The following is a 21,760-nucleotide window of genomic DNA, read 5'->3' on the forward strand; positions in this document are numbered from 1 at the left end:
TCTCAAGGATGGGATGCTACATCACATGCTCAAAGCTACAGCTGTTGCCTGTGGAAGAGGCAGACAGAGGGCGAGGGCCCTGCCCAGCCACCTCAGCACTTTTGTCACAATCTCTCTTCAAAAAATGAAGAGCCTCTGTGTGGCAGTGTGTTAATTTAATCGGTTAGGCTTTCTATACTTTTGTACTTGTTGGGTTCCCTGTACCCCACCCCTCGATTGTTCCTTTGTTTAACTCACATGACTCCGGCACCTGCCATGCGGCACACGGTTAGCTGCCTGTCATTTCTCCCGCCTTTGTAAATCCCTCCTATTTTTCCCCTGATTAGTCCAAGCGATGTTCTGTTACACCTGTATCCCCTGGCAACCTGCCCCGGTTGGCTGGCAGTGGCTGGCCACCCCCTTTGTCCCCCCTCCGAATCCTTCGGACAAAAACCCCCCGCACCCCTCGCCCCCCGAGCAGTTTCGGGCTGAGGAGGTGTTTGCAATAAACCCTCTGTTCGTCTGAAATTGTTTCCTCCTTTCTTCCCACTGCCCGTCGGATCTCCATCGCTCGCATAAGCCCTGCCAGGCAAAGAACCCACGGGAGTCAGTACTGCTTGCGAGCTTGCAGGCTGACCCCATAACACTCTGTCACTGTGTCTGGGCCAGCGGCGACAGAGCCCGTTGGCTCTCTGTGAGCACACCGACGGACCTCTGTACACATCCTATGGCCCCTCTGGAGTACAAAGCATGACAGCAACAATTCAAAAGCATGAAGGGGTAAATCTTCAGTGAATTTAAAAAAACTATGGCAATGAGTAACACGAGAGGGTATTGACCATACTCAAAAGCACTCACGCACAAATGAGAAACCAAGGTGAAACTCAGGTCACCTGCAGGACCTACCATCTCTTTGTGGAAAGCAGAGTAGCTACTAGAGACTGGGTTTTGATAGGTGGTTTCATAGTTCAAACACCCTCTGCTTCACAATTTTCCAGTTTGTGATAGAAACAAATGGAAAAACTTCTTTCAAACAGAAGTACATGTGTATTTTTGGGGATGTTATTTGTTAAACACTTTAAATTAGATGATGTTTGGTTGAAGGAAATGGTTTATGTAACTTCATCATTTTTGTTCAATTCCAGCAATGATACCTCACGAATTCTTAACAGGACTCCAGTACAGGCTTAGCTGCTTTGCTGAACTGAAGTCGGTTTTTATTCTCCACCCACAGGCAAGCAATTGATTGAATTTGCAAAATAACTTTCTTGCATTCTTCCTGGAACAGAGGTCAGAAGAAGCATGAACTTCCTTTTTAATCTGAATCCATATTTCTATGTTTTTTTATTAGGAGTAGATCCAGCTTTTTCTGTTCCTTGCTGAAACAGTCACAGAATGTCTTCCATCATCTCGTTCTCTTACAGAAATGTAATATGAAAAAATGTTAAACAGAAAAAAGTATGCTTAGCTCCATTAAATATGTGTTTAGCATGAAAACCCATAAATTTGACTAGACATTGTTACATTTGTTAATACCCCTTTCATTGAAGGACCATGATTGTGGATAAGGGAATCTCCCTGGGTTTCCAAACTATTAATATGTATTTTTAAGTGCACATTGTACTTTTTTATACAGACACTGTTTTATAAGGTGATACCCTCTGCAATGGTCATATAACCTTAGTTTTAAAGACACAAATTCAATTCCTGTTGAAATCTACAGCAGATTTGTGATTGAATTGTATGCTAAATGTTCAGCTCCTGCCTCCCTTCTGCATGCCAGTATGGACAACCTTTCATTCATGTACTGATACTGTGTTTAGAACCTGCCACAGGTGTCCTGAAGATACACAGAAGACTGATAATTAGTTCACAAGCTAATTGTGAACTAATTTTCTTTTCTTGGAACTCTGCTGCCTCACATTAATACTTGCAGGCTTCTTGTTTGTCACTGCTAGGTACCACCACATATGTGTTTATTATTGCTGGTTTCTTCCTGCTATTGTGATATCCAGGTTTTTAACATAAAAATATCTTGATTTTAAATAGATTAGAGGAAAAAATTTAATCAAAAGACCAAGTTTTTTATTGTACTTTCAATAAAATAAGTTAATTTGAAACATGAAGTAGCCCCAATCTTCAGAAACTCTGTTTCCTATGAAAGGACATCTCCCAAAGCAAATCTTCCATCATTTTTTATGGCCTGTTCCAAGCAAAATTTCAAAGAATTTGGTGGAAAGTCATCTTTTTTGACTCTAAGGTTTGTCCTCCACTGATTCAATAATATGGATGATCAAGCTATCAGAGATGTCTGAGGAAACATCACACACATTTGCTGTGGCAGCATGGCACAAGCAAGACACATTTACAACTATGCTGCCACTACTGTGCACAGTCCAGCAGAGAAGAGTCTTAAGCAAGAGGAATTTTTCTTTGGAGATATTATTTGTCTCAGGCTGACTTAAAGAACATTTTCTCAGAGCATATGCCACTTTTTATTCTTTTTTAAAATAGTCATCATCACAGCAATACCTCTGCAAGAAAAGTAAATGGTAAGAAAAAAAAAAAGAAAATTTGTTTTTTTTAGAAATCTGGTGTTCTCCAAAACTGATTTTTTTTTTCAAATTGTCTTGAAGAAGCACTGCTACCTGCATTTTGACCGGTTAGAAAAATCAAGCAAGAATGATTGCCAGATATTTGAAATGTACATCTTATTACACCAAGATGAATACTGCCCTCTGCTATAAATACAGGGTCTGGTAGCATTCCCATCAAAGTTAGGGGCAAATTTCCTATTGACTTTAACAGTGCAACAGAGGGCCTTTACAGAACAGACAGAGCAGCTTTTTATTTCTGGATAGGAAATACAAAAATCTGAGTACCAAGGTTTCTGATCAAAAAGAAAACAAACACACCTTATGGGGTTTTTAATAACTTTTTCCTCAATAAAAAGCATAAAGTTGGTTTGAAATTATTATACGTTTGAACAGAAGGCATACTTTCGTCCTAGCCAGGCATTATATCATTCAATCTCTGAACACAGAGATGTAATATAAAGTAATAAAGAGGAAATACAACATAAAGTAAGATTCAGACATATTAAATTGCTTAATGAAAACACTAGAAGGAGGGAGTAGAAAATATAGTTTCCTTTATTGAGAAAAATTCCCCTTCAAAAGCTTAATCAATAACGACATTCATACTTCCTGACTTATTTTTTATATTTATTTTTCTAGAAAATTAGTAAATATCTTTAGTGAATATAGATTGTCATCCTTCTGCAGCCTGGCCTGGCAGCATCCTGGATAGATTGCTCTCTGATTGCTCTGTTTCCCTGAAGACACTGACTGTTCTAAGCAGCACTTTTCACAATTTCATTTCAGATCATTCTTGTCACTGACTTCTATTCAGTAAATGTAAATACATATTTGCAAATGTACCTGGGGAAAAGGAAATCCTGTAGGATCATGTTGCTGATAATCTGGAGATGAGTCAAACACTTGTTAACACTTAATATTTTTATACTCTTCTACTGCAGAGCAGATTGGGATTATGAGAGTATTGATGAAAAACTGTCAAGATTACTGTTTCCATATTCTTTGACTTTAATCCACTGTCCACAGGCTACTAAATATCCAGAGTATAGTGACCAGGATGGTACCCCCTGGGGATGAGGTGCTGGGCACAGAGTGGGAAAGGTGCAGGTAGCTCTCAGCCATACAAAGATCATTAAAAGTTTGACCACTTCTATATTAGCCCATTTCTTCTCTATTTGTTCTATGACCTGACATCAAGACAGCAATCCCTACATATATGGGAAAACTGGTGTTTTGGACAGCAGATATCAAAAAAATAATACATGGGCCAGCAGACAAACTAGAAAACTTGTGGAAGTTGAAGGTCCTTCTGGACTGGTAACTGATTTCTATCTGTGAGTCTTCCAGCATGGCATCTATGCTTAGGTTATACCTACTCTTTGGCAACTGGTCCCCAGCTGATTAAAAAAAAAAAGCGTTTATGCTGACAAAAGCTTCCACCAGGTGTGTGGTCTGATCTGCAAAGAGCCAGATCTCCACATTTCCCCACCCAAACCACTGGAGAGGTAAGCCCAAAACTCTTCTTCCCTGGATGATACCCATGAGTGTCTCTTGAGGGATGACTAAAAATTACTGAGTATCATCTGAGGCTCCTTTAACTGCACTTCATAAATAAGGGGCAGGAAAATAACAGTGTGCAGAGTGGAGTGTCTGGTTAGAGCTGCACCCAGGGCTGAGCAGCAGCAGGCAGGTGAGGGGGCTGGAGTCCCCCACATACTACACATGCCACACCACACCAGCTGCTGCATAGAAACAGCATCTGGAGATGCTTTGGGTGATTGTGCTGGTGTGAGGGAAGTCACAAAAGGAGGTCAGACAGCGTAAAACACTACAGAGTATAGAAGTAATCTTATTTACATATCTGAGTTAAATCTGGCTAGTTTCTAGCGTGTCACTATAGGTAGTGTGCACATATCACCCGGAGCATCATCTCCTCCCACTATAAACCTCCAGTGATGGTTTATAAACAGAAATGCGGTCAAGCTAGAAATAAGCTGTCACACAAAATGCTGACATCTCTAAATACCAAGAGTATCTGAGATATATTTTTTTCTCATTAAAAATATTGCATTTGTTTTTCTCAGAGGAAGTAGAAATCACAAGAAAAATCAACATTACATTACCTAATCTTTCTCATTTTCATTTTTAATTCCCTCAGCATGGGACTGATAGCTCTGCTCCTTTGCACTGAGCGCCATGACAACCAACAGACCCACCCGGTATCTGCACTGCCATTCAGCTTGTTACCTCGGGAAAAATGTACACACCAAATGCTCAAATTCCTTTTAAACCTATTAAATATAAATAACTAATATGATTTGACCTAGATAGCTGAATGTAATGTACTATAACATCTCAATATAAAAAAAGACCCGTGGTATGAATGCATTTATAAACATTATGGAGACTAAGTAAAGTTGCTGCAATGAGTTCATGAGTTGTGTTATAAGAGAAGTTTTCCTTAAACTAAATGTTTTCAATATCAAAAATGGAGCATAACATTCAAGAATTTAGGTACTAATTGTATGCTATAATTACAAATTTCCATGAGCAGTGTAGTTAAAGCATTTCATACATATGTACTTTTATAAATCATATACATCATAAATCTGGATAATTAATATCCCCAGAGAAAAAGTGTATTCTAAGTTGCCCTAAAAGATCTAGTTTTTGCACCTTATTGGAATGTAAAACTCAGGGGTAAAATGTCACAGCTTTTAGCAGTATTTGTCAACAAAACAAGCTGTAGTTACAAGCACACCAAACACAAATAAGCAAAATAAATATATTAGTTCCTTGCCACTAGCCATCACATAAACATCACTCATGTATAGGTGTATTCAACTCAACCATCAGTCTTGTGTTTCCCTTTCATCTTGTAGTTTATTGACATGCTAGAAATCCCATGTGATAGCAAATGTCCAGTTTGCATTTGACATGCAAATGCCAACAATTTATCCAGTTTTAATTCTTGTCTTTATAAATTATGTTACAATTTTCACAGATGGTTTATTTAAATGTCCTATTGTTTTCCCTAAGAAGAGCCATCATTCTGGCAGCTGGCCTTTGCAACAAAATGTAAGATTCTCAACTGAAAAATTACAAAGAGCTGTTAAGATCAAGCTCACACTCTTCAGCTGATGCAAGGCATGCATTTAAGTAGCACATCTTTACCTCTGCCAAATTTGAATGACTGCATCTCTTGTTGATACAGGGAAAAATGCCTAGCACTTGCACTCTTAACCTACAACTGCTTTAAAAATGAAGGGCTCGGAGTTATCTGGCTGATCTCAGCTTTATTCAGTTTAATTCTCATGTTCTCTACACAGTATTTACCCATTTTACTGCGGCTTTCTCCTCAAACATTTCTTCAGTCTTCTTCCCCTGTATCACTGAATTCCCAAAGTCTTTATTTTGTATTTGATTTGATTTTTGTCCCTTAAATGTCTCTCTAAATACTTAATTGCTTTTTCAGTTTCCCAGATAACATCCAGAGATGTTCAAACATTAATGGCTTTGCTTCCAGCTACTGACCAGCCATATAAATCTGTTCACACACCACAACTCTCTTCATGAAAATTGGGTTCAAGTCTGTCCTAAACTTCAATACAAAATCTGTTTGAAATCTGCTGATTTAAACCAGTGTGCCACAAAAAACCACAGCTGTCAATGCAAGCCACCCACCTTCATGACCCTAATGTTGTGACACATTCGAATCTGTCAGGAAGTGCAAAACAAATGAATTTCATTTGTAGCTGGGAGACAAATAAAATTCTTTTGGGTGGAGCTTGCCCCATAAACTAATCCCATTAGATTCAGTATGGCCTTTCATCTGGTACCACATCCATTCATCTTTTGCTCAGAAACAGGAAGAGGAGGCTGCTGCTTCTGCCATCCTTGATTCAGACCACATGAGCCCCAGCTCAAAGAGGCAAAAGTTGGCTTGAGGCTGGAATTTGGGCCACAGGAGCTGACAAAATCACTTTTTTCTCTGCTTGAGATCGAACTACTCTGGTAGAAGTGCAGCAGAAAGAAGGACTGTAGGAAAACATAACTAAACTGCTTCTACATGTTGTCCTCTGCAATGTTCTACAATCTGTCATGTTCTTATTCCTCTCCTTCATGACAGTCTAAGTGGGCAAAAAAAAGATAAACATTTAGCTAACATGTGAGGTCATCTCAATGATTTATTATTGGGACCTTTTTGTTTGTTTGTTTACAGCTGATACGAGAGAATTCTTTTCACTTAAGTATCACCTGGGTATGATTTCTGACAGAAAAATATATTAACTGGAATTAAGTATGAAGACTACCAGGTATGCAGAGCTGTGCTATAGAAAAGTATTATTATCTGGTCATCTTCTGCATGTTACCACATGTTTTTAAAGTTTAAATGAGCATCTGAAACAGGAAACTGATGGTATAAGACTAAGAGGAAAGATATGAAAAAATCGAAGTATAAATAATCCATGTTGAAGATATTTCTGAACCAAAAGATAATCAGAGAAATGAAGCCCATATATGACTCAGAATTAATTGCACTTGACTATGAAACATATGTGCATTTCTATGAGCATGAAGAGTTTTCAGCAAGGGAGGAAGACTGACTGAATGACACACAAGCACCATTAGCTACAGCCCTTGGTGACCCAAAGCAAACAGATTACTGCTCATATAAGAAGAAGGTAAATAGGCTAGAAAATGTAAAAGTTTGACAAACTACAGGGCTACAGCCTGACATTACAGAGGATAATAAGCAAAACCAGAAAAGGACAGTAAGTGATGTCAGTGCTAGACAAATCAGCTGCATTACAGGCAGAGGTACATAGTTCTGGCAATTTCTTATTTTGAAATGAACAGTGAACAGTTTTTGCTGAACCAGTGGCTATCAGCTCTGGAGTAGTGTTTCCTTTACGAGCAGGCAATATTTCTGAACTGGATTTCAACTGAGGGTCTTGGCAAAAACCAGTGTGGATAATGTAGGCAGATCCATTCTGGATGTGTTTGTGGAAGCACAGGTGTATATATATATATATGCCACCCAAATTTCATAAATTTTTTAGATCCAGGTGGACATTGTAGGAACCCAATGTGTGGCATGTTTGCATTTCAAACACCAACCATATGTACCCTGCCCCCTTCTTCAGCGAATACAGCCCACAGGACCACAAGATATCGACAGAGCTGTGTTCTTGCATTACAGCACGCTAGTGTTAGGGCTTCTCTGCCTCTTACCTCCCGTCTATCAGTGGGAAACCTTGTTTGGGGTTCAAAAGAGGGGAAAAGGAGGCTTGGTATGGTATGTACTACATACAACGTATGTGTGAGAAAGAAAAGAGAGTCAATTTCTACTGCATTTAAGGGTAAAGACTTCGGCACCTTTAATTTTCCTCCTCCCTCTATCACCTCTATAAAAGCAAGGCTGCTTTTAAATGTGTTATTTTTTGTCTTTTTTCTTCGTTTTCTGTGCACTATTCCACTGTCATTCTCTCTGTCACAAAAATCAATAGATACTAATACCATTACATGAGCAGGGGTGTTAGCTTTGCAATAACTTCTGGACACATAGACATGCAGTTTATAATTTGTCATATATCTCTGGCCAACTCTTTTTCCCTTTGCTCTCTCGCATGCCTCCCAGGGCCTCACGTTAAGACTAGACAGCGCTGAGACGCCATAATGCACATCTTTCAAGTGAAACAAGTGATCAGGAAAAAGTTTTCTGTTCATACAAATATAAAATCACTTTTGCTAAATATTACATTCACTTGTACAAGGTCTAGGAATAACAAAACTTGCTCCTTTTTTTGTGAGACAGATATATGCAACATTTCTACTCAGAATACAACAACTAAACCCACTATGACATTAAGTTTTGCCACATGGAAAAGGGACTATTTCATGGCATCTTTTCAGACTGCACTTCATATGCATGGCATTACAGGAAACAGTTATATTACAAGTATATTGTAATGCTCCCTTTTATAGCTACACTATGAAAAGCACAAAAGGAAAGGGAAATGCTACTTTTTCAGCAGACCACCAAGACAGTATTGCACTATAAATAAATAGTCCAGACTGATGCAGCATTCAAAAATCACTCCTCTGCACAGTCATAGGTTTTATTTAGATATTCAGAGCAAGGAATATTCTTCTGTAAGAGATATAGCTGCTACTGGTTACTGGGAAAGAAGTCTTTTATGAATGCTTTTAAGACAGTTTTACATGTCTCCAACATATCATTGAGCTGATTTGCCATAAATAAACTGCTGTTTCAGCTACCTTGAAAACAGTAACAAAATCCAACAGCACAACCAGTAAGTTGTGAAGATACACACATGTTACTGCCTCACAAGTAGCTTAAGGCTGAAATGACAGCCTCCTTGACCAATGTGATGAGAGGTGGGAATGCCCCCCCTTCTCTTGGAGAAGGAATTCATAACAATAGCAATATTTACAAAACAAGATCTTCTGTTTACATTAACGAGCGTGAGAAGGTGCACCCTTCTACTTTAGTATGAACGCCCAGCAAACTAGGAAGATCTCATGGTGACAGATAAGCACATACACCAGCTCCTACAATGTAAGGAAACAAAAAGGGTCTGCTAGCTGTAGCAGTAATACGAGACTCTATTTTTCTTTGCTTCAGGATTTGGAAGAGCTGTCTTGCAACTGAGGTCAAGATCACGGGTGAGATTAATACAAGTCTCCAACAGTTAAAGAGTGAAGACTCCTGGAAAATGGAGAAGAATTTTCTCATACTCTTTCAAAATAAAATTCCCTTGTGAGGCCTTTAAAGACTAGTGCTTCATTTCATCAATTTGGCTAGAAGTACTTAATCTTGTGTCTACAGAATGAAGAGGAACAGGTAGAGGTAACATACACAGATGCTTTACATCTCAAGTTATTTAGAACAGATGAATTTGAAGTTTCCTTATTCATCCTCAGAGGAGTTGTCTAAGGAGTTCAATATTCACAGTTATGTATTTTTAAGCAAACACTTAAAATTATATCAGTAGCATACATGCTGATGGGTGTTTTATGTTCTGTTTATATAAAAGCCCATTCAAGTAACTCTGTTTCAGCCTTTGGGGATGGCAAGAAGGGAGGCTTTACTTGATGAACTGCACAGAGTTACCACTAAGGAGTCCCTGCACACATCTCTAGCAATATAATTTTCATGTTCTGCTGTCAGCAGACAGCAGCATGGTCATTGGAGAATACAAGAAAGAGTTTTCCAAAGCTTAATAGGCTTCTGCCTTCTCTATCTATCAGTACCTTGCCCACAAGTACAAGCTTTTGTATTTGGCTGTGGACCCACCAGTATGGGTATGATCTACTTTATGTTTTCTAGTTTTTCCCACCTCTCATGTCCAAAGAGGACACTCTCAAAGTCCTATCCTGTACAGCATCACCTGGAGTTCAAAATTCAAAGAACTTTCAGCTGTTGCTTAATTTTTCCCTTTTACTTTCCCCATCCAGAACCTTCCTTCCCACTAGGCAAGGATGACAAATCCATCATCATGCATATGTATTATTCTCAGCTGAATTCTGTCTTTGGCAATCAGACTATGGTAAAAAAAGGTATGGCCTAAAGAGGATTTTGCTTTGGTTCTTATTTGCTTGTAAAGAAAGAAAGGGATGATTCTTCTCTTTTTGTAAGAGATAAGTATCCAAAGAAATAATTTAGTTTGGAAATTCTATATCTACCGATCTAGTATCTTTTCTAAAACAGACTGTTCTGCAATGCACTCATGTAACCCAATTATATGATTGGTTTTATCTTTTTATGTGCATTTCTCTCTTCCCAATGGCAAACTAATCATTGAACTGTGCACTTGTGCAAAGCAACCTCTTGCTTCAAATTCTACTTGAAAGTTTTACCAAATTATAGCTGTATTTTAATAAGCCCATGATCCAACCGACAACAAAGTAAACAGGAAAAGCTCTGCTGGAGCCAGACTCTCTCTGGGCTTTTCAGCTGTTTCTATATGTAAAATGATTAGTACATGTTTACATATTCATGCATGGGGGAGAACAAGTCCAGATTTGACTGTCAATATGTATATGTGCACACCACAGTACCCAATTTGTTGTTATTAAAAAAACCTAATAAACAAGGCTTTGTGAGTTTACTTTTCATTAGAAAAGCTCAATACACACAAGTCCTGGCTTTCTCCTGATCTGTTCTCAGCAAGTAACCTCAACATAACTTATTCTACCCAGTGAAAATTTTCACTGTTTATCAGTTTAAAATTGATCCCTCTTTTCTTGTTTACTGTTGCAATAATGGATCTGCAACTGAAAGAAAAGAGGTTTATTCTTGTAAATAAAATAAACACAGTCATATTCATGTGAACATATTTCCCTGGTATTGTAGAGTTATGGAGTTATGAGAGTTGTAAAAATGGAGAAAGGGGGAGGGGGTTGCTATTGTGCAAATTTCTGTTAAATAGATGAAACACATCCATGAAGTACAGCTTCCCAGTTCTGGCAGCTTCTGCCTGCCTTTATTCCACCTATATTTTACTGAGTAAAATTGTCTTCTACTATGCCTCTTTATCTTGGTAAGTAACATCCTGCTGGTCAAAACATTAAGTATTGCTGAAGTCATTGGTATCTCAAGGTATTCAACACCCCATTTAGAGACTGATCCAAAATATACTGAGATAATTGATGCATTCCTCTCATCAGAGTATGTTTCACATCACAATCACCTGGACAGGCTGTTTTTCCACCAGGTTTTCTGTAATGCTCTACACCATTTGCACTGAACTCAACTGTTCAGAAATCATGGTGTTGACACGTGGCTAGGAGATTCCTTTATACCCAACGAGTGCACAACCGCATACTGCTGGCTAAGGCCACCCATCCTTAAAGTCAAAGATGACTCTTCAATATCAAGGGGAGTTGGAATGGTTCCTTTGGTCAGCATACCCTGGCCTGCAAAACCAACAGTATCTGTAAGCTGCTAAAGTTGAAATCTTCAGAGGAAAATAAAATTTGTATCATATGTGCCAGCACAGTCATAAAAAATTTTCACCTATAGGAGTCCAACAGAGGCCATATGAGGGACAGTGACTTCTTTTTATACTTTATCCCTCCATTCTCTCTCTTTTTCAGGAGCAACATAGTCTCAAAAGACAAAAGCTGGAGTTGGAATAGCTCTGAGGAGCCTAGCTCATCCCCTGGGCCACAGTCCATGACGTAGAATAGTCAAAAGCAGATACAGAATATTCAAAAGCAACTGAGCAAGCAACTTGTCTCTAATGATGCCCAGAACCTTGGGGACAGGCAGTTCCACATGGACATGTTGATCTAGTAAAATACTTGTCTCCTGCTCCATCTGTGTAATCTTTTCTTAATGGTGAAAAACAATAGGGCTGGACAGAGCTTACCACTTTACCCTTATTGGGAGCTCATGACTATTGAATGCCTAATATCACAACCCTAACACCGTGTGGAAAAGGGTTTTGATACTTAAAAACTCTTCCCAAAGATATTTGATTGTACTGGTTTGAAAGCAAAACCAGTGAGACTTCAAGTCAGAAATACAATTTAATAGAGAAAGAAGAAACAAATAACAAAAAGAAAAGGTTAAAAAAAAAAAAGCAATAATGCAAAGGACCACTGACAGAGTTAGAATACAAACCTGTTGGTCAGAGTGTTGGAAGCAGTCCAAAATAAATCATCCTAGAGTGACAGATGTGGCTTGTTTGGAGTAGAGACAATTCTCAAGAAAAGGGTCCAGTCATGCTCTGGGAATCCAGTGGAAACAGGTTCCCTTGATGTTTGGGATTGCTGGTTTTATGCCGGTGGAAAGGCTTTGGCTCCTCCCACTGGGTGGAGCATCTCACAATGGAATGAAGTGATGTTATCAGTCATATGAGAGGCCTTAAATGGCCCATTCACGGGTGATATCTCTCAGAGGAGGATGGGTGGAGGAACAGATAAGAAGGCATTGTCTTATCTGGTGTTATCAGTTGTCCCATTAACAGAAGGCATCTGCCCTCTTCCCCCCACTAGAGTTACAAGAGATAAAGAACAGTATCTCCCAACTGGTTTCAACAGATAAAAATAGAATACACATTTTTGGTTACATTTTTCAACCCAAGACATTGATTAAGTCTCTCAGTCTCTTGCCTAGCCAACACAGTTCCTTCACTTCACTACAGAGCAGCCATTAGGCTGCACTTTCAAGCAGTATTTTCCCATTTAAATTATCTGTCTGCATTAAGGTAACAAATAAATACATGTGGCCTTTTACATCATTGGTTTGGCCTTGCAAGTGCAAGTTGGTACCCAGCCTCAACTCTCACTGAGATCACCTGAGCTGAAGATGTCAGCATCTATCTTACAACATCTTGCAAATCACGCTTAGAGGCTCCATATAACCCTTTTCCTCCTTTGTTGTCTACATCTTCTGACCCATCTCTTTTTAAAGCGATACCTCTGAGGGGAAGCGAAGGTTTGTTGTTACATCTTGCTTCTGCCCGACTGCCACTTTACCATATAACTTCTAGCTCACTGCATTCTTCAGCAGTCCATAAAAGTTAGTTAAAAAAGGAAACTCCTCTTTACAGTCCAGGTGGTTGATATTTGTTTTAGTTCCCTTTCCCATAACTTAGGATTTAATAATCAAATTTCTACAGAAGATCTATCCAAAAGAACTTGATTCGCAAACATTGAGGCTTTAGTTTATTTTGAAAAATCAAGTGCCTTTTACATTTACTCTTATATTATTTTGGTATAATACCTTTTCATTCCAATAATCTTGGTTTCATTTTCTGCACTATATATATTCCTTTGTTTGCATCGCTCAAGTAGCTGTTTAATGGTTAGCTACAAATTAGCATTTGTTTGATCTCAGGTGTCTTTCTGCCTAAAGTATTAGTGGTGCTTTTGATAATATATACTCCAAAGGTATATTGTTTTGAACAACTCTTTTGACCTACTTGTTTCCATAATGTTTGAGGTTTCTGTCAATGTGATTTCTCTTTATCATTTTTCTTCCCTTCTCTTTACCAGAGGCTGATTTTCTTCTAACAACCTATTTCAATTCAGTAAAACTCCATTTATTTTTAATTTTCTTAGGTTATTGAAGTCCCCAGATTCCAAAAACATTAATTTTACATTTTGTCAAATAGAAGGAAGTTCAGTAGATTCAAACAGAACCAGACTGAATAATCTTACCTATGTAATGTTCTTTTTCCTTCACTTTGAAAAATTCAGCAACTGTAGATGAAATTCTTGTTCCTATGACAGGCTGAAATGAAAATTAGAGTAAATCTTATTTCATTAGATATAAAATATAAAACTCTTTGTCACTTTAAAAAAAAAATCACATTATATAAGTAACATGCAGACAGTCCTGATCCATCTAGTAGGCATTTTATTTTACAAAGACCCCAATCTTGCAATCCAATCTGAACAGAAGAGCCCTTTCACTTCCTCTGAAAGCCAGTGAATCTATTAGGCACTAGGCTTATAGAGGTGTTCTGGCACTTTAAAATGCAGACAGGCTCATAAAAAATCTTTTAAAAATGTACAGAAAATTAATTCTCACTCCAGCTCAGTTCTGTGTCTATAACATAGCCCATTATATTTTAGATGTAACAGAGCAAAAATATATTGAAACATAATTTTGGTTTACATGAAAAAAAGCAACAGAAATTGAAATTCCTGTCTCATGGAACAAGAAAAGGATAATTTAGAGAATGTTCAGGAGATTTGTTTTAAAGACCTTTGAATATGGGACAAAACAATTCATCTCTCTGAACTGTCATGTGTTCAGAGATGTGGTGGATACTGCATCGTTTTCACTTCCAAACAATACTAACTGCATGTGCTCACAGGAGGTGAAAGGCTTCAATTCGCATCTGCACGTACAATCCTTGCACCACTAGAGAACCAAGGCTGGGAGTTCTAAGTTCTGTTTTTTAAAAGGCGACTATTGTGTGGAAAGCAGAATAACTTCAAAGTCAATATAACATGCTTTTAATCACGAAATCATAGAATGGCTTGGGTTGAAAGGGACCTGAAAGACCATCTAGTTCCAATCTCCCTGCCATGGGCAGGGACGTCCTTTACTAGGTTACTCAGAGCTCCAGCCAATCTGGCGTTGAACACCTCCAGGTGTTCAACTTAATAATTATACAGTATTACAAATGCACCAAAAAGGCAATTATCAGATTTATTACACTGAGTTTGAAGATTTTCTTTCCAGGTTATTTCTCAGAGATGACTGCACTTGTCTTCAAGAGTAACAACACTTTCAAATTACTTTTTATAGAATATGAGAAAAACTTCACTAAGTTTTAGCCAACTGGAGAAAACCTAAACTCAGAACTGGTACTTGCAATATGAATGAAAGATTCCTTAAAATAAAAATATATTTGAATGTTTGGTTATATATGACACCATCTAATCTAACCAGAAAGACCATAAACAGTTATGTAATGATAAATTATTAAAAAATATCACCAAATACAGAAAGGTTTCTTTATAGAAAGGTAAATATCATAGTGACTTTTTCTTGGAAAGAATAAATGTTTAGGAAATGACTGCAAACTAAACTAACAAGTACAGACACAGAATAATAATATATTATCCCAGATAAAAATATATATTATCTCAGATAATCCTGAGATAGCTCAAGCTAATTTTATAAATCACTGTGTAATTTACAGAGCGAGCTTATGAAGTTGCTAAATTAGCATTCCAGGATCTCACTGGAAATCTCCTTTCCTCTACCATTATCCTCAGTATTAGCTCAAAGGCCTTTATTAAGGCCTCCTACCCTGCAGACACAGTGTAGTGATACCAGTCATGCAGCCAAGAACTGAACAAGCACAGCAGCTCTTGGCTAAATCACTACCTGTATCTGTAACTCTTAGTGTTTCACAGGTGTCCACATTGGCCAAGGTCTGGCTTATTTCACATGTGCTTGGTATCTACACTAAAACAAATAAAGAGAAACTTCAAAATAAAGAGAAAATTAAGCATCTTTATGGTATAACACTATCATGCTTTTACAATGATTTTGTACATTTATCATTTAAAATTAGGAGTTAAGGAGAGAAAAGGGCAGAAATTATCACAAACTGTCTTAGAGAAGAAACTGATTACAAACATTTGAGAAGTCTTTCTGAACAAGACAATTTTATCCATACAAATTGTCATAATTAGATATCCATTACCTCTCCCCACCACTGATGAACAAGCTAAAACTGCAATGCTTAAGGTTATGAAGAATTGGCCATTCCACGTTCATATGGACTTTTACTATCTCTTTATAACTGATTGAGAATGTTTTCTGATTTATATTTTAAAAAAAAAGAAGTTTAACCTGCTTGACAAATATTTCATTGTCCCTATACAGCTCACTGCTGCCACTTGTTTAGAAAAATGAAAGGTAAGTTGAAAAATGCACTTTTTCCATTTTCATCTCTAATTGAATTCTCTCTTGACCCCCTTATTCCCCATGGCTGTATTTCAGGTTTTGATGATAAGAAAAAGAATTTTGTATTTGGATAATACAATTTTCTCACTTGCCTTCAGCGACCTTCAGCTCAATTTCCTCTCCCCTGAGACACTGTATATTACAGAATTGAATCAAATTCCTTATTCATAGGAAAAAAGTTCCAATTTAATCTGAATATTCAGCATTTTACACTGGTCAGGGTGATGGATGGCAAATTGAAATGCTTTTGGTTCAGGTAATCAAATGGTAGAATTCAGACTTGTATTGAAAAAAATAATGAAGTCTATTCAATATTCTCATAAGGTGCAAAAAATGCACATTACATGGTAGAACTGGGGGTTTTTCTTATTATCTAACCAATAACATCTCCACCACAAAAAGTATAGTAAAACATTAAGAATTTATGTAGGTTAGAACATGTGAAAAGCAACCACCTTTGGGGAAAATGCAGGCATTGTTGTAAGAGTGCTCAGATGAACAAGTACAAAACTGGGGGAAAATAGACCTGTTCTCAGTGTGCACCTGCAATGTTCAATAGTGGGTTACTTTTAATATGTCTTAAATGCTTTTTGAGAAAGAAACACAGCCCTTTTAATCACTTCAAGTTGTTTGATACACTAAACCACCACAATGTTTCATTTCCATGCCTGAAAGTTTTGTCAAATAATGTCTTCAGGTATCTCATTATTTACAAAGGACTACCATTTCATTTGTAAAATCCTCTTGTTACTTGTGAAGTTCAACCCCAAAACAACAACTGATTTGAACAACACCAGCTTGGCACCCCACTATTGATGAAACCTTCTTGGACTTTTGGGCATGGACAAGATGTCTCCAGGAAAACGAGAGAATCTGCATAATGCAGATTCTGCATATGCAGAATACTGCATAAATTTGGCTCGGTTTAAAAATTGTATCAATAGTTACTTTCCTCCCTTCTAGAGGTGCATGGAATTATGCTGTTTGACTTTCAAATACCATATACCAGTTATTTCCTTTCTAATTATTGGGAGTATTTAAGCCACAAGGAAGGCCTAACTGTAGCCACCAACACTTGAGCAAAATGTGATGCAGCAACCCAAATGTTAAGGCTGTGTTAAAAATAAGTCCTGTGTTAAAAATAAGTCCTAGGTTGTCCTTACTGACTAGGACTAGAGTTGTACTAGAGTTTGTGCCTCCTCCCTGTTTCTGCTCTCACCTCACACACGTGAACCTGGTGCACAGGCATTATCCAGGACAGCAGGATGAGGGGAACTCCTGTTCAGAGAAACTTCCCCGTACTTGGCAGACACACCTTCAGAACTGGAGAAGAACATTTTTCATTAATTTTCTTTCCTTCGCACCACAAGCAAGCAATGCTCAGACTTGATCTTGCCCTGGAGAAGGACAGAGCTCTGCAAGATGCTGGGCATGCTCACAGGGCATTTTGGTTCTCTAACTAACCCATCAGTACAGTTTGCCTTATCAGTTTGTGTAGTTTCACAGCCACAGGGTAAAGATGGAGTCTGAGGCATGTGGAAAAAGTATGCACAAAGCACTCTCAGAAGCAGGATAAGTGCTCAGACTATCAAGGATAATGGCTTTTTTAGAAATATTTACAAGTTAAAGCTCTTAATGTTGAACTAACTCTTAAATTAAGAGACATTGGCAGGAAATGGTGAATCTCAGCAAGAACTTGTGACCCACTAGAAGGGGAGGAGGAGAGAAGACTTGAACTTAAGAAGACACACAAATATATTAATTTCAGTCAAACCCCAGATTAAAAAAAAAAATCATTTTCTCAACCTTTCCCATAAGAACAATTTAGGAACCAAATGTTACATGCATGACTGTATGGTGTAAGGGTGGCTCTGCAATGGAAGCAACTCATGGGCACATTGATAACAAGAAAATAAGATCCCAACTACTCTTCCCAGGTCCCTTACATGTTCAGGACTTGCAGGAATATAAATAATTAAAATGCACTATTTATAGGTTAAAGTGAATAGATACTAAATAGATACACAAAGTTTAAAATGTGTTATATAATCAGAAACAAAAAAAAATCATTTAAGATGTCATAAAGAGGATTTAAGCATGTAATTTTGAAGTAATTCAAGTAGAAAGTTGCCCTGTGTCCTGAACAGGATGGAAAACAAGTGTATAGATCTGACTAATGTATTATTTCCATTGCAAGGTCCAGAACATTGAGGACATTTGCTGCATGAGTTTACTTCTGTTGAGAGTCATTTGGAACGTCTTTTGTGAACACCTCTATGGGCATATTAGAAGTGTAAGACACGTAACAGCAATTGTACTACACAGTAAAAAGCAAAATAAGAAACATATTTTAATTCTGTTGAAAAGTTGCATTCTAATCTTGCTCCTTCCAAAAGAGTTCTCAGTACCAACCCTTGCAGAAGGGCTAAGTACCGAGTCAGGACAGTCAAGCTATGTGAAGAGGTGCTTAAAAGTCAGGAAACAGCGGCATTGAAATACTAATACAAGCTGGTATCGTGTTACCATGGGGACTATTCCCAAAGGCCATATTAGCCTATGGCCACTAAGCCCCATGGGAGAACTTTCACAACCAAGGAATACCAACGGGCTCTTCTGGAGGGCAGTTCAGATCAGGAAATCAGCTCCAGCCCAGAGGAGTCTGCATCATCCAGATAAATTTAGCCGCCATGAATACTCTTCATACATTCAAATTACATCCTTTAGCTGCAATTATTTTGCCCAGGATCATGTGGAACATTATGCAAGCTTTGCCTTCTTCCAGTGTGCACTTTTCTCATTTCCATAATAGTCCTGTATTGGATATATACCTTGGCAAGTTGCTGACTGCTGTCACATTCACTTCTTTTTTCAGCTGGTAGTATTAAAAGGTAAATGTTAATTACAGGGACTATTTCTCTAACCTTGTCTCTGGGACAGAATATTTAGTTGGGAACAGAATCGTTCATCACAGCTGCAGACTATTTGATAAATGCTTCTTAAAAGCCAGACTCCTTGTCTGCTGGATATGCTGCCTCACTGAGGACTGGGGGAGCAAAGCAGCTCAAGGTAACCATTGTTAGTGCCCCTCCAGTGCTCCTTTCAGACCAAAGGACAAACACGGTTGTGTGCAAAATACTCTGGCTTAGCGTTCAAGAGGCTTTTGTTCTTCGTCTGTGTGCTAACCCCAGTGAGCAGCGAGAGGAGCAGAGGTTCCCATGTTAGCTGGCACAGCGCACGAGCTGCTGATTCGCTCTGAATGTACGCCAGCTTGGGTAGCAATTTAATAAAGCGGCTGAAGCTAATGCCATTTTTTGGCACCACATAAAAGAGTTTGTTGTAGGGTCACATATATGCATATAAAGGGTCATGTACCAGCAAATTTTCAGGAAATAGTAGACATGCACATTATTAGACTGAATTGCAGTCTGGCTCCAATATCTAAAATATGTAGCCAACTCTTAACCCTACGTCTCAGCATTCTGATTCACTTAAATCAGAAAAATGTGTAGGGTTTCTGTGTCTTAAGTGAAATTTCTAGAGTAGGAAAAGAATATCAAGAAAGTAGCACCAAATCATATACAGAAATACTTGAAGAGCAATATCACTGGATTAGTGCCACTACTGACACAGTATTTTGATTAATAAACACTTTTCAAAATCTGAGATTGCCTCTAAAATCTTGATTTTAAGGAAATTAATCCGGGGCTCCTATGTTTTTTGATTAGGATTTTTGAACCAATAATTTTGTATTCCAATAGTTTCTTCCAACTACAAGGACTCCTTTTAACATTTAATGGAAGATAACACTATTTCATAATCATGAGACTCTGGAGCTTTATAAGAAAAACACTAAATCTTATTAAACTTGTGATAAAATTATTGGTGTTGGCAACCTTGCAGACATGTGCCTAGAGCTGCACAGTGTTTTCCTCCCCTGACTACTGTAACTAAAAGGACTTTAATGAGAGCAAAAGAATGTGGCTCTGTCTGCCCAGAACCTTTTGGAATTTTCACTTTTCCCTAATGAAAATGAAAACAAATACTTTTCTTTTTTTTTTTTTCCTGTAAGCTTTTACGGACATCTGAACTGACTTTTATAATGAAGAAGGATTAAGCAAACTCAGGAAAATTATAAATGTGGTTTGTATTAGTGTACTAATTAGCTCATAAATTTAGAAATAGTTAATCTTTTAGTTTTGCTGAATGAAAATAGCGGTCAAATCGCAGATCAGATCTTGTAAATGGAGTAATGCAGTCATGAATTAAACCCCCCAGAGCATAGGTGTCTGATCTCATAGCATTATGAAAACTGGAAATCTTGCTACTGGCTTTGAAGAGCACAAGATGAATTTAGCCAAAGTTGTAAAATATTACTCAAGCAGCCAGATACTTAGCAAATAATAATAAAAACAATGTGATTTATGAAGTGTGTATTTCTCATTGTATTGTAATCCAACAACTAACTATATTAATTATTTTTAGTTCCATGAGCTAATTAGAGCAGTGGTAGCTGGCAAAATTCTGCGGTTTACTGCACTTTCTATTTAGTGTATGTATTTATGTACATGGATATTCAAAAGACCCTGCCCTAGAAATATATATGTTATTACAGAAACAATTGTGGGTACCAAGTATTAAAAATATACTTGTCCATTATATTATTTACATTTCTTTAGAACTGCCAAAGTAGAAATGGAGTGGAGGCTCTGTTTTACACTGCCGCATTGATAATCTGATGAAGACTGCTCTGATGAAACAAAGAAAAGTAGATTCTATCCCCAAAGAAATTTAGGTCTCAGTTCTTCATACTTGGTCCTAGCCAGGTGATGGAAATGCAAAAGCCAAGCATGGTAGCAGACAAGTAGCTGGCAGACATTACAGGCTGCTGGATACAAGAGCTCAGAGTCTTCTCTCCCCTTTAATGATTGCACCAGGACAAGGTTAGAAGAGAACTGGGCTCAGTAACACTCAACGTGGAGAATGAATGGACTCCCATTCTCACACCCCATAAACATCCTCACACACACCTTATTAAACACCACCCCAGAGACTGCATTTCAAGCAGTTTTCCATAAACTCCATGTGACCTGGATACAATGCTAGATAAAACCATCGGATAAAATACAGCACTAGAAGTATGTGAACCTGGGATTAGAAGATCAGGGTGACTTAATGCGGAACCAGCCTTCACATCTGGGCTGCTGCAAACATCACTGAGTCCAAGGCCCCTGTGGATAAAAACCAACACACCAACAGTAATTCAGTAAAATGTGTAAGGACTGCTCATTGCTAGAGCCCTGCAGTGATATGTAGGAATTAATCTAAAAACATGATGGCAAACAACTGCTGAATTAATTTTCTTCTTTGGCTTGCAGTGCACCTGCTTTTACAGTATCACCATTTTATACTATTTTTTTTTTTCTTGCAGAGATGTAAATATTCCTGCACCAAACCAACTGCTCAGCTAAGGAGAGTGCCAGTGACAAGGCCTTATTCTAACTACACGGTGCACATGATAAGGAGGAAACAAAATGTGTCTGCAAGTACAGCCTGTTTAAATGCCTCTACTCACAACTCACGCTGGCAGATTACAAATGAATTTGTAATTATGTCTCTGATTTGCTCTTAAGGAGTTGTGCACCAACAAGCTATTAACCACATCCTATATTACTGCAGTATTCTACCTCAAGGTGGTAGGAGACAGAGAAAATTCAAGCCTCAG

At 38.0% G+C, this 21,760-nt stretch overlaps 1 protein-coding gene across 9 annotated transcripts in view; it reads right to left on the reverse strand.

Moving 5' to 3' along the window:
* LOC134548098 (taperin-like) overlaps nucleotides 1-21,760 on the reverse strand; it is a 51,547-nt gene that overhangs the window by 23,350 nt on the left and 6,437 nt on the right. For 2 of the 9 annotated variants that reach the window (XR_010079702.1, XR_010079703.1), the window contains exons 2-5: nucleotides 21,184-21,266; nucleotides 17,258-17,361; nucleotides 15,454-15,534; nucleotides 13,770-13,842 (exon numbers count right to left, since the gene is read on the reverse strand). Coding sequence is in view for 3 of the 9 variants with exons in the window: in XM_063392468.1 (XP_063248538.1) it covers nucleotides 11,368-11,519; nucleotides 13,770-13,842 (225 nt within the window). In the remaining 6 variants the exon portion in view is untranslated. Of the gene's footprint in view, nucleotides 1-10,194; nucleotides 11,520-13,769; nucleotides 13,843-15,453; nucleotides 15,535-17,257; nucleotides 17,362-21,183; nucleotides 21,267-21,760 lie in introns of those variants that run through there. The other 7 variants (XR_010079704.1, XR_010079699.1, XR_010079700.1 and 4 more) reach the window with 4 other exon arrangements.

Source organism: Prinia subflava, chromosome 3, assembly GCF_021018805.1.
Source record: "Prinia subflava isolate CZ2003 ecotype Zambia chromosome 3, Cam_Psub_1.2, whole genome shotgun sequence".
Lineage (NCBI taxonomy): Eukaryota > Metazoa > Chordata > Aves > Passeriformes > Cisticolidae > Prinia > Prinia subflava.